The sequence below is a fragment of the Vicugna pacos genome, chromosome 34, assembly GCF_048564905.1.
Source record: "Vicugna pacos chromosome 34, VicPac4, whole genome shotgun sequence".
Taxonomy (NCBI): domain Eukaryota; kingdom Metazoa; phylum Chordata; class Mammalia; order Artiodactyla; family Camelidae; genus Vicugna; species Vicugna pacos.
This window is the reverse complement of record NC_133020.1, coordinates 11,990,575-12,008,829: the sequence shown is the minus strand read 5'-3', so window position 1 is coordinate 12,008,829 and position 18,255 is coordinate 11,990,575. Positions and strand designations below refer to the sequence as shown.

At 39.0% G+C, this 18,255-nt stretch overlaps 1 protein-coding gene and 1 non-coding gene across 13 annotated transcripts in view; both read right to left on the bottom strand.

Annotated features, from left to right (window-relative positions):
• Positions 1-12,802: 12,802 nt before the first annotated feature.
• Positions 12,803-12,906, bottom strand: LOC116276988 (U6 spliceosomal RNA). Its single transcript, XR_004186486.2, has one exon. It is a non-coding gene; the product is annotated as a U6 spliceosomal RNA (small nuclear RNA).
• Positions 12,907-14,267: 1,361 nt separating this feature from the next.
• Positions 14,268-18,255, bottom strand: part of LMO3 (LIM domain only 3) — a 212,284-nt gene continuing 208,296 nt past the window's right edge. For 11 of the 12 annotated variants that reach the window (XM_072954372.1, XM_072954373.1, XM_072954371.1 and 8 more), the window contains one exon: positions 14,268-17,235. In XM_072954372.1, coding sequence (XP_072810473.1) covers positions 17,130-17,235 — 106 coding nt within the window. In that variant the 3' untranslated portion in view covers positions 14,268-17,129. The remainder of the gene's footprint in view (positions 17,236-18,255) is intronic. The other variant, XM_072954381.1, reaches the window with a different exon arrangement.

Here is an 18,255-nt window from a genome sequence, read left to right as displayed (position 1 = left end):
AGGGGTCCACAAAGGTTCATCTCCAACCCAGGTTCTTATTCCAAACAACTTGGAATTCTGCCATTTTCTGGAGGCTGGATTAGGTAAATGTTTTTGTTTTTTCCACCTCTTCCATAGCGTACTACCTGAGCATTTTGACAAGTCTGCTGTTTCACGTAAGGCACTGTTCATCTTATTTTACATTCTGTGTATAAAACAATACCGAAAGACCTAAAACATTTCTGTTTTACCTTAATATTCGGAGTCATACATCTGTGCCAAATGTATGAAATTTTGTATGTTTCAGATCTGCCACAGATCCCATGAGAGATTATTAATAACGTTAATAAGAAATGTCTTCTTGTTGAATCTTGGGTGATGCTGAAGACAACGTGTTACCCTAGCTTGGGACCTTTTGCTGCCACAGCACCTCCTTCTTCCTCCTGTCACTTTGAAATAAAGCTGATGAGTTGAGCTGACTGCATGTTATTAATTTGTATTTAAAGAAACAAGTCTGGGAAGGGATAAATTGGGAGTTCGAGATTTGCGAATACTGACTACTATATATAAAAGATAAACTTCTGTACAGCACAGGGAACTGTACTCAGCAGCCTGTAGTAACCTATAATGAAAAAAATATGAAAATGAATGTGTGTATGTTCACGTATGACCGAACCATAGGATGTTCGCTGGAAATTGACACAACATTGTGAACTGTACTTCAACAAAAAAGAATACAAATTTAAAAAAAGAAAGAAAGAAAGAAATGAATCTGATTTTCTGATTTTGCTTCATTTTGTTTTGTTTCAGAGAGCTGGCATGTGAAAGACAGAGGACCCTAATTTTTGTCCATTTTTCTGGCATCAGGGCTAACTTGGCATTCCACTGTGATAGTCGTGGACAGGAGAAATGGGAAAGGTGAGGTTCATGGGAGCCTTTGGATGTGAAAACAAGGCTGCACACCCTTGATTTGTGGACTCAGCATCGCCTGTGGCTGCAACATTTAGATGGAGGAGATGGGAGGCTCGGCCACTCGTTTGTCTCTATGGTCCGCCCCTGGAAATGGGAGCATCGGCTTTTCCATGAGCCCTACTGCAAACTGAGCATTGCTTTATTCCAGGTTAAATTTTTTCCTGTTTCCTCCAAGCTCATCAGCCTCTCTGGCACATTATGGAATAGGTTAGCCATGAGTTATTGATCTGGAGATTCCAGGTCAATCTCATTGTCCACTTGATGGAGGAATTCATCAAACCTTTACTAAGCACTGATTCTATGCCAGGCATTGTTTTACGTCCTGGAAAACCCTTAAGGCACCCGTGGTCTAGTGAGGGATGCAAAACATATTTGCAACCAATTAGAAGACAATGCTGTGCGTGCCGGGGTGAAGGAACAAGGAGGGGACCGTATCTAACTCTGTTTTCAAGATTAGAGGAGCTTTCCCACAAGCAATTTCTTTAGAACGGGCACTTGGCAGGTGAGCGGGTGTTGGCCAGGCAGAGGAATCAGCAGAGACGGAAACAGGGGACATCACGAAACGGGCTTATTTAGGGAAGGGCTCAGTGTGGCTGGAGCAGAAGGCCTATAGAAAACTGGAAGATCAGTCTGGAATATAGGAAGCCACATTTGCCATTTGAGGGGAGTTGGAAGCTATAGAATTTTAACTTCTACCTTCAGGCAGTGGAGTGCCAACTCAAGTCGAGTCCATCCTTGCATTGTTATTACATGCAACAAAGCCGTACCGATAAAACACTCCAAAAGGATAACTATAAACAATAAATTAATAGGATCTAAGTGTAACAAAGAGGTTAATCCAGAAGAAACTTAGATGAAATGAGACACTTGCTGTGCATATTTGAGAGAAAGATGGTATTTGCCACAGCATGCTATTCCCTCCCAGAATTCTCTGGCAGTACTCTCTTTTGTTTAAGGACATATCTCCCCCTCAGTGTAGCCACTGTTTCAGACAAAACATCTGCAGTCCACGCTGGCTGGATTCCCACCACTAGGTGCACTGCTAATGTGCTTTTAATTTGTCTTTTTATTATGTATTCTAGGGGGCTGCGTACAGCAAGGGGGGGCATATGAACCACGAGGCTAAATGCTCCCTTACGTACTGCGTGTAGCAGGCATGGGGATGGCTTTCCACAGAGCCAGAAAACAACCTCCCCTTAGCAAGGAATAGCTAAGCGCTGGTTTTTAACCCAGGAAATAGGATTGCACGATGATGGAAAGAATTTTACATTTTTTATTTCTCTAAACGATGACCTTTTTCTTGGGTTTAAGAGACAGTGCTAGGCTTGGTAAGATCAATGGGAAATGATAGCCGTTCTCAACTTGAACTTTCTCTTTCACTTGATCCCTTAATAACATAGTAGGTAATAAATGGGGAAATTCATCCATACCATCCATACCAGCTTTGGTCCGTTACCCCAAGATGTTTAAGCTGGGCGATCTCTCATATTCCTAAACGCTACCAGATGTGTTCTTCATGGTAAGCCTAGATTATTTGTGGGATAGATTGTTCTTGGATCTGTGTCTGCTCCCTTCCACCCATTTACCCTCACATGTACTTAATTTGATGACCTGGATCCTAGCCTTTGACCCTGAACTCAGTGCCTCTCTCTGGTCCTCTTCTGGTTCTTTTGTTTTCCAGCATTTAAAAATCTGTGCTCTCACCTTTGGTTCTAGTCTCCCCATTGCCTTAAATAATTCTTCTTAATTAGCTCCTAGCCCACCTCCTAGTTTTGCCAACCCTCCCTCCACCCACCGAGGTGGCATTTATATGTCTCCAAGTGGACACAAAACTGAAAATTTGAACCCAAAGAGTCACCATCAATGAACAGGTAGTTTCTGCAAGAGTCAGCCGTGGGCTGACTCTTCAGTAGCCAGGCATATGCTAGCTGTTCCTTTCAATAGGATAGGCTGGCAAAAGAGAGAGCCCATAAAACATGCTTGGGAAAGGTAGTGATGGCAAGCAATTTGGGGGAAACACTAAGAACTCTACAGAATCTTCGTATAAACAGAAGACATACTCACCATGGTGCTCGATCAAATTTCAACATGACAGATAGGGACGCACATGTTCGTTTGTGACAAAGACAGAGAAAATCAGATTATACAAACATCATGGAATTCCCCAGCAACGTGTAAAAAAATATCTCTGGTGCATAGAAGCACTATTCAAATTGGCCATGAATTAATGAAGTTGCATTTGCACTGGGAAAAGAGAAGCTTGATGTTGACATCAGCCATAAAGCAGCGATGTAAGACGTGGTGCCCGTTAGCTTGGACTGTTGATACAGTTCCCACCAGACAGACTTCTGCGTCCATCTCTGAGCTCCACAACCAAAAATATATCTGGAAGCATCACAAGTGTTCAGAGGAAAGCCACCAAGATTATTCAAGTTTTGGAAAACAAGACCTTTGAGAAAAGGTTGAAAGATGGGGGATTATTCTGGATGAGGAACACTTTCAAGATGACCTATGAGTATTTCAAGTTTCTTATTCAGAGAGCAGTTGATAAGCTTTTTTTTTTTTTCAATCACCACTAAAGGCAGAAGAGAAGGGAAAAGGCTGAAAGTGAAACACAAAGGATCTAGGTTTGAAAGGAGCGATGTTGGCTGAGAGGGCTGTCAGAAATTGGAAAGGGTCACTTTAGTCCCCATCTACGACCTGGGGAGAATCTCGGTAACTTGGCCTGTATGTGTGTGTGCTCCTGTTTAAAAGCCAGGCATATGCTAGCTGTCCCTTTTAATAGGATAGAGTTTACACAAGGAGTTATTTCCTTGTTTAGGGACACTTTACTGAAAGAGTTAAAAAATGATTTTACCCATTTAGTTTTATACTCTGACCTTGAAGCAGAGCTCTAAGTGATCGGTAACACTGATGCATTACCATCTGTCATGCACTTCCGGTGGCTGACTGTGTGTGAAAGAACTAAGTGGATAAATGAAATCCAAAATTTCAGAGTCATCAGTTTCACCAAGTTGCAACCCCAATAGCCTTTTGGAAGGACAAGGGGAAGAAATGGTTTTGAGAGAAGTAAAGACATGAAGGAATTGTTCTTGGGATCATGTAGGACTAATAGAAACTGGTAATTCTGGTCAGAGTTCTGTTTTGGTCCCAAACAGGCAACGGGTCCTGACATGACATCTTAGTCAAATTAATATGGTGGGTTAGGCTAACACATACTCTGTCACTCTGATTTCTTTGCGCCATTAACCCTTGCCTATCTCACCAGCTTCAGATTAAATTTAAAATTTTAAAGGAGATTTTACACTCAAGAAGGTAAGGTCTGCCTTATGATTTCAATAGGTCCTCTAGGTGACACGCTTTAAAGAGTACAGAGTGTTTGCCACCCAGCTGCACAAAATCCAATGTCTTCAGATTCCTCATCGTGAATTTTCTTTTCAAGTGTAAATACTTGTATTTCCAAGTTCTGTTCCAAGGCAGTTCAAAAGCAGTGTCTAAAACTCATCTTCTTCCCCAGCAAACTACCACCCGCTCCTGTGCTGACGGTCTCCTAAGTATCTCAGAAGTGCACCTTCCCTCCAGCTCTACTCTATTGCTTTTAAATCCTCCTCCTTCTCAACTGCATCAGCTGGTCTCCCAGCCTCTGGTCTGGGTTGCCTCCACTTCCTCTCTCCTAAGGCCACCAGATGGAACTTCCTGAATTGTAAATCTGATCATGTTGTCCTCTGCCTTGTTATCCTTCAGGGGTCCCTCATCTTCTCTGGTGGTGGTATCTCCACCTCATGAATCACCAGAATCACTGTGGAGGCTTTCAAATGTGTAGATCTTGGATATGACAACATTCCTACAGAGTTAGAATATCTGATACACACACATATGCATGTATCCACATATACACTCATCGATACTTTTAAGGCTCCCCAGATCTGGAGACCAATATCCTACACGGGTGTATGGAAACAAGATCCTCTATCATTGGATTTTAACCTCTAACTCCTCATGTTAATTCCTGGAATCTTTAGCCCACTGGAATCTCTCATACTTTCAAGTCTTTGCACACACCTGGATTAACCTTCCTTCCCTTTCCCTAATCTACCGGAACCACTCCCACTTCTCAAGACTCAGCTGATTTTTTTCCTCGTTATTTATGGCTGACGTTGTCAAAATTAGGCACTTCTTTCTCTCTGCTCCCAAAGTACCCTGTCCATATTCTAATACATCACATCCCTCTGGAGCTGCTTTATACCCTCACTCCCCCAACAGACTGCGAGCTACCTGAGGGCAGAGGATGTCTCAGCGCTTTGGCATGGTGTTTCATATTCTTCTCCATCTCTTTTCTCTCCGTGTCCCTGGTGATTGGTTTATAGAGAGTACTGAGTAAGTGTTTCTAGAAGCAAGAGGAGGAAGGAAACATGTTGGACAGAGATACTCTTGAGATGATGCTTTGGAAGAGAAGGAATTACCAGCTTAACTTTTCTGCTGGCCGAGAGACCTATGGCACTTGGAGTCTGGGCAGGGTGAAGCATAAGATTGGTTTGGAAGGTAGTAAGAAACGGAGGTTTTATCTGAGGGACAGAGGTTGAAACGACATTGTGGATTGACAACCAAATGCCCCCAGGTTAATGCATTCCACACATTTATATATACACATTTAAATATATCTATGCATTTTTAATAGGGAAAACAGAATGCAATGGGTGACTGTTTATTTCTCCAAGATAACAAAGAACAAAACCTATTATCATCGGTCGCCATATTTTCATAAAGAAAAGGCTATTTGGACGCCCCTGACAGGGGGAAAGGTAAATATCAGACTGAAGAACTATTTTGGAGCGAATGTGGGTATGTAAAATGTACGTAAATATTTTCTTTTCCTTTTTTTTCCCTTCAGACAGGAGAAAAACTTCATGGATCAGGAATGATCTTCAGAGAGGACTTCGGGAGAGGCAGAAAGACTTTCAAAACTTCCTTTATATCCAAAGCAGGGATCTGACATTATCTCCTCAAGGTGAAATAACCTTGAATGGCCTGACATTTGCACAATGGCTTTCTTTTTGATCTGTCTGTAGTTCCAACTAATTCCTTGAAAATACCTTCGCTATTTCCCTGCATCCTTCTGCCTATATCATTTTATGACAGTCTAATAAGAACTCAGCCTTCCCCACTGACCATATGTAAAATTAGATAAATTGCAATATTCTAACGGAAATGCTAGCTTTATGTGGAAAAGTCAGGGTAGAGATTTGGGGTTATGTAAGATCAAAGAGAAAGCAAGACACACAAACTAAAGAAAACTAAAGAAAATGTACCTTCTTGCTTCTTTTGTCAGAGGATTATGGATTCTTATGCGACAGGAGGGAATGAAATTGGGAGGAGAAGAAATGAAACCATAATGTTGGGTCTTACAAACTCAGTGCCAAGTTCCCCTCCTCTGAATCAGGCTAAGCCTGAAATCATAGAATGCACCAACAACACTTCTCAAGTTTCTGTAAACAATCAGTTAGGGATCGCTTTGGACCATGTATAACAGGAACCTAGCCACTGTGACAAGAGGTAGCCCAACCAGAGCGACAAGATGTCCAGTGACGAGATGAACAGTTCAAGTTCAAGTCAATTCAAATCTGCCCTGCCACAAGGGCTCCACAATTTCATCAGGGCCCAGGCTCTTTGAAATTTGTAATTTCACCCTCTTGATCATCTATGCGGTAGGTGGTTGCTCCACCACAAGCTCCAATTTACATTCCAGGCGGGAAGAAGGGACTAAGAGAGAGGAAGAAGTTGTGTTTAGATCAGGAAAGGCCAACATTGCCCCTCAGTCTCGTGTTTGCATCCCATCATGCAGAACTGTATCAAATGGTCATCCCTGGATGCAGAAGAAGTGAAGTGAAAATGTCGGCCTTGGCACATCATGGCCCCGTATGCTGTTAGTAAGAATGAAGGGCAAAAGGGCTGTGGACTGGCGAGGTCTGCAGCGGTAACCGACAGTATCATGGTTCATTTTTCCTTAAAGGTCCAAAGAATTTCTAAAGCAGGAACACAACTCTGCACTTTCACAGAAGTTGTGGTGCTCCTTACAACCAGAGTGTCACCGGAAAAGATGCATTTCTTCGTATTCTCTGTTTTCCGGGTCTGTTTGCTACATTAGCTACAGTAACTTAGGGTAAAATAAACAGCAAGCTCCTACTGTCTAGCACAGCGAACTATATTCAGTATCTTGTAATAACCTATAATGACAAAGAATATGAAAAAGATTATGTGTATAACTGAATCACTTTGCTGTACACCAGAAATTAACACAACATTATAAATTAACTCTACTTCAATAAAAAAAAATTAGGGCAAAGATCCTTACATGTTTGACCTTTCTCCCTTCTTCCCTTTATATTTAGTTAACTGTCATGTTTGGTAAACATTTGTCTCTTTTCTATCAATTTCCTCCTCTTCTTATGCCCCAGTGGCTACTCTGCTGTGTAAGCGCTTAGCACTGGCCTTGCTTTTGACAAAGGCCTCTTGGCTGAACGATCAGCATCCCCTCCTGTCCCTGCCGAGTCCAGTCAGTTTTCTGAGTCAGTCTTCCTAAACTTTGCTGCTTGTTATGCTCTATGTCTTTTCAAAATCGTTGATGGTTTTCTCTTGCCTATCAGCCAGATGAGTCACCATGGAACTAGTTGCCTGGTGAACTTAAACTAAGGGTGGTCCCTACAGAGCACCAGCATGCCTTCCATCTGCCAGTGGTTCTTCAAGACGGAATCTCACTGTCTATCGTGAAGGCTTTCCTCACGTGCCCAGGCAGGAAACATCACTTTTCCCTCAGTGTCTCCATAGCACGTGGTAGGTGTGTCTACTGTCTAGGTTGTCACCTTGCATGGCTAGCAGCTGTTGGCTTGTCTTCCCTCAAGGGCAGGGAGTATCCATTCATTGGATTCCTTGGGGAACATGGGAGAATCTGCCCAGTCACTGTCGGTAAGACTGACATGGATATAGTGATTATTGAGTCCCTCGGGCTAAGTATCAGAGGCGGAGGCTCTCCCAGAATAAATGCTGGGAACATACACAGCAGTGCACACACACACACACACACACACACATGTCTGAGTTAAAAAATAAGAACATTTTTACCACCCAACATCTCTGACTATGGGTTAGATCCCCAATAAAATTTCCTCTGTGAGTTTCAGTATTTCACTTAGAAGGAATTTTCTAGCCTGCTTGTTGAATGTTCACCTGTAATTGTTATTCTTTGTCCCTTGTCTGCTGACTGGGACAAAAATAATCACTCCATTGGGGCAAATAGCACTGAAGGGGCTCTTAAAGGATTTGGAAATAATAATAGTAATAATAATAATAATGATAATAATAATAATAATAATAATAATAATAATAATAATAATAATAACAATAACCTGAACACTATATACTAGGCATTTATTAAGGACTTAATATAGATTGTTTCATTTAATTTTCACTAAACCCTGTGAAGTAGGTATTATTACCCATTTTACAGATGAGAAAACTGCTATTAATGGAACTAAGTAATTTTTTCAAGATGATTGTTACCCTGAAGGCAAAGCTGATGCAGTTAACCACAATGCTTATGGTCTCAAATGGTTTCAGTGCAAAAAAAAAAAAATTAAGGGTTAATTGGGACTAAGATAATTAAATTTGCCATAAATAATAATCATACTTACTTAAAAAATAATCAAGGTCTGCCTAAACCCACCGATGACAGTGTAGCACAAACACAATCTTGTCAAATATCCTTAGTGCAGAGGGAGGTGAGCTCTTGCAGATACGGCTGGGTAAGTCATGGTGTCAGTTCTTGACTTTTCCTTCTGGTTCCTTATTCTCTTCTTTTCAACATCCAGCTAGTGTAGGACAATACGCATGCCGTCCCTCTCAGTGATTTCTCCTCTTTGTGCTTTCACACTGCAGCTGTTTGGTCTCTGAGGTTTTCAGGCTGAGTTCCCTTTTCTGGAACAGGTCCCCTTTGCTCACCCTGCTGTGCGCACTCTTCATTTTCTCTCAAGCTCTTTATTTTTGGCTTTCTGGGTTTCTAAGAGAGTGTCTTTCAAAACAAACTTTTTGATTGACACCTACAGTGAGAACTACACACACACGCACACACCACACACAAATACTTGAAACATAATCGACTACTAAATCCACTTGCAATGCATTTGAGTCTACGAAAGCCATGGATCTATGATTGAACTCAGAAAAGGGGAAAGGTAATGGAAAGTACACAAAATAGTTATCATATTAAAAAGCTAAGTAAAATGGTATATGCGGCTTGTTTCTTCTACTGAATGTATACAGTACCAATTTGTATTCATCTCTATTTTCTAAGTAGAGAAGATTAAATGTGGAGAATTGTTAAGTCAAACCATACCAAGAACACAAAGTAATAATCAACACAGGTGGTAAGGCGCAATAATCAGTTCAAAAGAAACCCCAATAATTTGCGCAAGAAAGAGGATTAACCGAATGTCCTAATAGGAAATTTGACTGCATAGATTCAATTTCTTTTTTCTTGGGAGATAAAAAATCTCTAAATGATCCTATAGCTTATAATGAGATATTCAAATGGCACATACAAGCTTTCAATAATGTCAGCACATAGCAATTTAGGAAAAAGCATTGAGTTATGGGAAATTATAACCTATGTGAAGGACTTGGACTTTGACGCGTTCTATCGATGTAAAAGAGAAGCATGATTATTAAATTATGGCCAATTTAATGGCACTGGCTCAAGTGTGAATCATTTGGGTCAGAGCAGCTCATTCTTGTGCCTCAGCCAAGGTTCAGACAGTCAAAAACACAGATCCAGTAAGCACAGCCAGTCAAGGCAATCGTCTAATTTTTTAAAGAAATTACCTACTATTAATATAACCTTAGGAAGAATATAGAAACATGAATTTAAATCAATAATTTTGTTACAGCTTTAAATCTTTTTTTAAAAGAAATTTTGACTCATGAGAATTTGTCTGGTTCAAAAGAGCTTGAAGTTTACGAGGTGGGATTTTATGGAAATGTTGAGAGTTTGACTAAGCTGCTAATCAGTGTTTAAATGGTGGGATCTGATTTGTTAAATTTACAAGCTTTGGTTTATTAGCGCTTCAAATGGTGTACAAATGTTTAGAGAAATTTTGTTTGTTAGAGTGGTAGGTTTAATAAATTGGGCATTAAGCAGAGAATAAATAGCAGTGAACATCATATTTCATGCAGCAAAGTTTCTCAGGCAGAGAAAATTTAGAAATGCCTAATATGGTTCTATACAGATGGCAGGCACCCAATGATTTTTTTTTTTTCAACGAACTTTCCTGGCTTTTCCAGGTAACTTTTTACCTCATTTTCAATTATTCCCCCGTATTTTATTCTCATATATCAATAACTGCCTGAGATGTGGTCTCTGTCTTCACCCAGCCCCTTCTACTATTCATACAAAATTGAAGATTCTCTAAGAAGAATATAGGAATTATAGGTCAACGTTCACCTTGAGATAACCCAGCAGCTCTCCCCAACGTGGGCTGTGAAAGTTGGACGTTCCCAGGGATATTATAGCAAGCCATGTTGAAATTAACCTAACGGATCATGCAACTAAGAATTCTTGGGGTTTCCACCATGCATTCTAAGTTGAGAAAACGCACACTGTTTATGCAATTGAATTTGACCACGTTCCTCCATAATCATCACAGCTCTAAGCTCTTCAGATTAAGTACTAATTATATACTAAAAATACAGGAACGCACGCAGGGTGGACGTTCCCCTTAGGACCACTTAATCTGCAATGATTTAGGTTAAAAGGACCCCAATGTATGGAAGCGGTGGTGGTGACAGCAGCAGGCAATTGAAGCAGCGGAAGGAAGAATGTCTCGCAGGTTTTTCTCTGGTAATATGAGCGTGCGGGTCATTGCATTTTGCTCTCGTCTAAGTTAAGGATACCTGCTTTGTCCTCTATTACAATGGCTTGTCCTTGTAATCTGAGACTAAAGAGATCCTTACTTACTTGGCCACTGACCTGGACCCAGCATCCTCTGGACTTTTGGGTATTTTGGACCAGTGAACCGACAGATACAGATTGCTCTTCTGACTTTTTGTTTTCCTATCATCTTATGGAAGTAAGTTATACAATATCAAAGACAAGGAACATCCCAATTTTATTATCTTGGCTTCTGAGACTGGTCTAGCTTCACCTCATCATGGTATGCTTATCCTGATGCAGAAAATTGTAGGTTCCCACCCATACCCTCAAGTCTATGCTGACCGCCTCTTGTGCCTGATTCTGCTGTACTAGGGATGCCCTATTCTTCCTGGCTTTGCAGCTTCAAATAAATCTCTTCATGGTTGAAAGAAGGCGCTCCCAAGTGGATTGCATTTAGGAAAAATATGATCACTCTTATTTCCAATTTTCACCTCTAAAGATGGCATGAATTCTGAAATGTTTGGAATTTTTGCTCAGGATTAGATTACTTCTAGTTTTGGGCTAGAACATAATAATGAGTGATGATGATGATGACAATCATAATGACAGCTTTAGAAGAGACAGTACAGTGGTTAAGATCTAGTCAGAAAACCTATGTTTAAATCTCACTGTTTAGTTGTGTGACCTTGGACAAGTTAAGTAACCTCTCTTTACTTTTATTTAAAATCTGCAAAATGGAGGTTAATAGAACCCATGTTAGAGGGTATCGTGGAACTTAACTGGGCAATGAAAACCTGATACATCTTAAGTGCTATGTGTTAGCTGTTACTAGAAGCTATTGTCGGAGGGGTATATGATAATGTTACACATTGCAAATGGACTGTTTTATGTAGATTTAAAGTCTTTTGCCGAAGCAGGGTTAAAAAAGATTCAGAGAATCTATTCTCTGCATGCTTCTCGCCATTTTTCTTTGTATTGTGTCCACTTAATTTGGTGTCGTTAACAACAACCACCTTGCCAATAAAGCCAAAATACTCTGCAATCAGTGCTGTGATGCCAATTTCGTGAGTATTCAGCTCCTCAGTCCAGAATCTCGATTGTGTTAAAAGTGCAATGAATTCCAATTCTTTTGATTGCAACGATCTGAACCAAACACGAAACCTAGTTGATCCGAGATGATTTGAGCTCTACAATTTTGTTCATTACATGATCTGCACACTCAAAACAGGGGTATCTTTGAATTGAACATATTTTCCTTTTCAGAAAACAGAATTCTTTTAATTAAAAACGTTTTTAAAAATTTCAGTATGTGGAATTGTTAACACCTGCTATGTGTTGCCAACAGATGTTTCTAACTTACCTAAGGGAACTGCTATAATTATTCTATAAGCTTAGTGAAATGGCAGTTACCAAGGTAGTTGGGAAACTTTGGTGGGTGACTTTGTATGCAGTATTTGGCATTTCTTTTAATCTCATCCCCGATGGCTGCCAGTCCCCACACACTCTCCCTAACCTGGCCCACCAAAGGCAAAAAATGTTCTTTTTTGGGGGATACTAAAATGTTTCAAAACCGGTCATGCATATTTTAGTCTTTGTGAAAAGTTCCTGAAATTATGTGTATTCTAAAACCTGCAAAATTTACTTTTTAAGTGTTTTAGCAGCTGATCCTTATAATGTTCAACATGGAAGTCTTCCATCTTGATTATAATATGCTCTTAATTTTTTTGTTGTTGTTTTTATTTGCTTTGTTTTTTATTGAAGTGACACAATTACAATGTGTCAATTTCTGGTGTACAGCACAATGTCCCAGTCGTGCATATACATACATATATTGATTTTCATTAAATTTTATTACAAGATATTGAATATAGTTTACTGTGCTTATACAAAAGAAAAGTTTTTTTAAAAAATCTATATACATAGTGGCTAAAAAATATGGAATGCTTCACGAATTTGCATGTCATCCTTGCGCAGGGGCCACGCTAATCTCTGCATCATCCCAATTTTAGTGTATGTGCTGCCGAAGCGAGCACTTCCATCTTGATTATAAATGTAAAAAATATACCTTTTAGAGAGATAATAGCCTTCCAAATGCCTGGCTTCAAAAGACACTACAGCAAAAATGAGAGTTCAAAAAATTTTTTTCTGACCATTTATAAGGTTTGATAAGCAGCAGACTTTCAGAATTCTTCATTTATGATACCAATCACACAATTACCTACAGGCACGTGTTAAATATGACACTGGTTTCAGCCAAATAATGGGCCACTTGCAAACAATGAATAAAAGGAGGCAGCTCTATTTATAACGGCTGTTTCAACAGAGCTCTGTTGTAATCATAGCGATCTGAGGGTGACTCATTAATTAATTGATGTTCTTTTTTATTATGTGCTATTGAGTTAATGAGTAATTTGTGTGAGCTAATTCTCTGAACACATTGATTACTTGAGATATTTTCTGGGGCCGATGATTTGCTGAATAGGTAGAGGACGGCGTTCGCTTTTGTGTGTTCATCATTTGTAGGTTTGGGATGAGTACAAACCAGTGGAAGAGATTCTTTAGAGTTAGGTGATGTCTAAAGTTTCCTAAGGCTGCCCGAGAGGAGGCTGAATGCTTGGGGAGAGGCCTGTCACATGGTAGATACTCCATATAATGTCAACTGAAATCATGGCTGTATTAAAGCTTTGCTTTCCATTATCTTCAATTGTATTAAAATCACATCCAGGAAATATCTAGAATGGCATTTTTTAAAAAAAAGTAATAATCAAAAAGCTTTTGCTAAAATTGTATTCTGTGCTAATGGCCTATTACAATAAACATGCAGATTGTTTTTGCAACGTACTGAAGTGAACGCGAAACATGTTGGCCTGTATCACTTGTATGAAATTGTTAAGTGACTATCCAGGGAGTGGTTTGCCTCAAGTGACAGTTAAAAGGAAACCACTTGTATATGGTATGTTTTACTACAGATGGAATTTTCAGCCTCCTGCTTCCATGAAGGCACTAGACCCTTTCCTGGAAAAGGTAGGATTTAGTTGAGTTTTTTGTTTTAATTCATTACGCAGGAAAAAGGAAATTTGAAATTTAGTCTGACAACAGCAACCCAGTTGCTTTCAGAAAGATCACTTAAAATTTATATGAATGTACATGAACCCAGCAATTGCTACCTTCATTTCTGAGAGTTTCATTTTTTCCCACAAAAATAAATGGCAGGCAAATACCTAGTTCAGAGATCTTCAATATAACGTTTGGAGAAAGCATGTGAGGTCCTTGGTGCTGGTCATGATTTACCTTTTGAAAGTAAATGTCCTTACACACTTTTTTCCTCTTTCATGGACTGAACGTACGCTTTCTAGACACCATCTTAGGTTTTGCCAATTAAACGCAATCGAACAGTGTAATACCCCTTTTATTAAAAACATAAATCCGAATATATTAAAAAAAAAGAATGAAAGAATCCAGCAGATATTTATTAAGGAAGATGAAAGTAAAATTACAAACACAGGTCAGCTTTTCAACTCAGCCAGCACTCTGGTGGCGTGGGGACGCCTGGTCCTGCATCACAGGCCGCCTATGGGAGATGCACGTTAGGAAGGGGGCTTTTGCTGCTTGACGAATCAAAGCTCCATCCCAGGTGTCCTACTGGAGGCGTCAGATAACAAGCTAAGTGATGTCAGGGCTACACAACACAAAGAGGAAAGTTGACAACAATTCAGGGACTTTGAGTAGTCAAGACAATTAGCTTAGTATTTCAGGTCAAAATGCTACTATTTAGGGGGTAATTAGCTATCAAATGGTCTATTTCTGTCTTGTTTCACCATTTCATGGAGATTAAAGATAATCTAAGGAGATTAAGGCCTTAATCTTTAACCCAGGTGAGTAATTTTGTTTGTAGCAAAAAGCGTAAGAATTAATTCCCAAAGGATTAGTCCAAACGAAAAGGCAGTAAAAACCTTGTTCGGTCTTTGGGTCAGGGATAACTGAACACCTTCAAGAAGCTGAGGGAAGTTTGTTCCAGAGTTTACAAGTATTTTGACATATTGATAAACATATGTGAAGCCATTTAAATCTAAAAAAGATCATTTGCAAAAGATACTGACAATGATAACTTTCCATCCACATGAATTTCAAACAACTCAATGGGGACGAGCAGGGCTGGGTTATGAAAACCGCTTCTCACATCTCTTCTATCCTCTTCACATTTGTTCTGTTTTGTGTTTTTGGTTTTGATGATGCAAGTCTTTTCGTGAAACAAATGTAAGGCTCTGAGGTTAAAACAACAGTTATTTCGTGGGCCCCAAGCTGCTATTTTTGAAAAGCGTTTTTGGCTATATCTCAAATTTGGGGGACATGTGACTTAAAACACTCTTAATCATGACGCATTTGTAAAAGTACGTATCATTCACTTCTCACAGAACCATTTTCTTAAAAAATGAGAGGCAAGATTCAGGTTCACATGCATGTTCAGAGTAAAGCTTTGAAGACGACTCAAATTCACACCAGCGTTATTTTCAGCTTAATGTTTTAGCCCCAAACCAAGAATTCAGGTATCACATTTAATTTTCAGCTGCAATGCATATATTGGCAGGACAAAGTATATAGGCAAATAACACTGGGAAATACTGTTTCCTCTACAAGTGATCAAGGAAATAAAAACAATGAAAGAAGAAAACCTACAGCACGAAAATTTGCTCTAGTTAAAAATATGCTTCATTGTGCCTGCGTGGAATTAGATTTGTTGAAAAGCAGTTCGAGTACAGGCAGTGGAAGCAAAGAAGCCAAGTGTGTGCAACCCAGAAAAAGGGAACATAGTCTCATTTTTATTTCCTTAATTGTCACTTAAGTGATCAGCCTCCACAATTTTTGTCTCTAGAAAGCTTTCTTCTTTATCAGCTATCACGGAGGTAAGGGAATAATTTTTCACCTTTGACAAAAATGGAACGACAGATTTCAGCCTAAGTCATTCTGGGTGGCTAATGACTTAGAGGAAGGAACGAGAGAGTAAGACACATCAAACTTTTCAAGTGTTCACTTTTGAACATTAAAAGAAGTGGCAGATAAATACAGAAAAATATATAATCACCAATTCTCAGCTTTTTATCAATCCCCTTGTTTCTCTTCTAGACGACTATGTGAGCACTGGGTTGCTCTGATCAAAATGAACTTCACTTCTCAGATCGGATCAGAGCGGCAACGTCCACGATCATGGTTTCAGAAGATGCGCACTCAAAACCTTTTAGTGCCAGAAACGTAACAAGCCATCAAGTTATTACACCCTTAGCTCTTACGGAGAAATCTGGGCAACATCTGGACAAGAAATTTATCATTTTAAAATTAATTATCTCATAATTGTGGTAATACTTCTTTTTTTTTTTTTTTTAAAGTAACCCTTTGGAAAAATTTTACATAATACCCAAAGGCACTAGTTCACATCAGGGGTGAATGGCTGAAAGAAACAAAACAAAGCCATTGACTAGGTAAAGAGCACAGAAAAGGATAAGAGGACAACTGTTAAGCTTTAAGGTTATTCTAAAAATGGCACTTTTCACGTTGGTAAAAAACGAAAGTGCTTTAAGATGAAATTCTTATGCATTTTTTTAAAGCTGATCTTTAACCCCCTGAAAATAGGGGGTTATAATGAGAACACTGATAGACTAAATCATTGTGGCAATAAGAGTAGATGTTGCTAAAAAGCTTTGTGTGTCTTTATTTTTCAGTATTTTTTTTAATGCGGATAGACTTGCTTTATCTATATGTGTATCATTAGTGAGATTTGCTCTTCAATTTTTTACTAGAAAGTTACAGCTCATTTAAAATAGCTGGTCGATACAGAAAGCATAAATATACAGTAAGCCGAAACACTGATTGTACTAAATGCAACAATACAAAGAAGCAAACAGAACACAAATGGTAACACAATAAAACTGTATTACATTTGTGCTTCAAATATTACAATACATTATATACAATAGTCCAAAATAAACATCTCATGCCAAGTGACACAAAAAACGAATAGCAAGCAAAAAAATCCAGCAATATGTACATTACTTTTTTTCTTTAATAATAAACATTCAACTCTGAACTGGGGCAATTTCACTACATACAGATGCAGTCCGCCTTTTATTCCAAATAACCATCCTGCTTTCCTATATCTACGCTATTCAGTTGGTTCCCGTGTCAATCCTTATATACACGTGGAGCAAAAAAGATAAAAGAATGTAGTGCTTTGTATTCTTAATGGGGTGATGTTGATAGATCAGCGAACCTGGGGTGCATAACCTTCTTTCATTAAACCTTCCTCGTAGTCCGTCTGGCAAAGGATCATGTTATTCTTTAGGAAAAATTTGTCGCCAACACAAAATCTGAAAACATTTTAAAAAATAAAATAAAAGGCATTAAGACCATCTCACTCAGATCTATAGGTTAGAAGATTTCTTCTCCTAATCATCATTTCATATGGTAATTCCCTGAATTTGAAAGCTCGGCTTAGAAAGTTGCCCTTATTGTCCAAATGAAACCATTCAGGTCATGCTATGGAACACTGGACACAAAATTTGAATTCCTACCTTCCTATATAAAAATCACAGGAACACTGAGGAAAACACCTTGGGGCAGCAAAGGTGCTTTTTTTTGTTTACCACGTTAGAAAGAAAAAAGAACTGATCAATATTTTCACTTACTAAAATAAAAGAAAGAATGATAATGATATTTCACAGCAATGATTATGGAAGCTTTTATCACTGCCCATTTATCCACTTTACAAAAAAAAAAGGAAAAGGCATTAAAATGAATCAAATGATTAGATAACAGCCCACTTTATTTATTTATTTATTTGGTGGGGGGGGGGATGTGATTGGGTTACCTTACTTATTTTTTGGAGGAGGTAGTGGGGCTTGAACCCAGGGCCTCAAGCATGCTAGGCAGGCACTCTACCACTTTGAGCTATACCCGCCCCCTCCCCTGAAAATAGCCCATTTTAAAGCTTCTCATTTAAAGCTTCCTTTCACTCTGTGTTATTAAAAAGTGATTAAATTCTAGTAATTTGGAAGTGATTGTTCTGAAGTGAAAGTTGTTTTAGCGTCGGACTGGAATGTTGGGCCACAGTCCTTTGTTTATGGTAAGTTCACCAACTATGAAATAGTAACTGTATTTCTTTGAGCACTGGCAATTAAACCAAAGGGAGTAACCTGATGAACTTCTTAATATTGATGTGATAAATAAACTAGTTTCCAGTAGCTAATTATGTATTTTATTCTATAAAGCACTGTTTAATGGGCAAGATAGTAATGTTTTTAATAAGTGCTCTTTTTGTATAATTTCCCAGTGGTGACACTTTGGACACAATTAAGGTCAGAAATAAATGCTTGTGCTGTTTCCGGTAC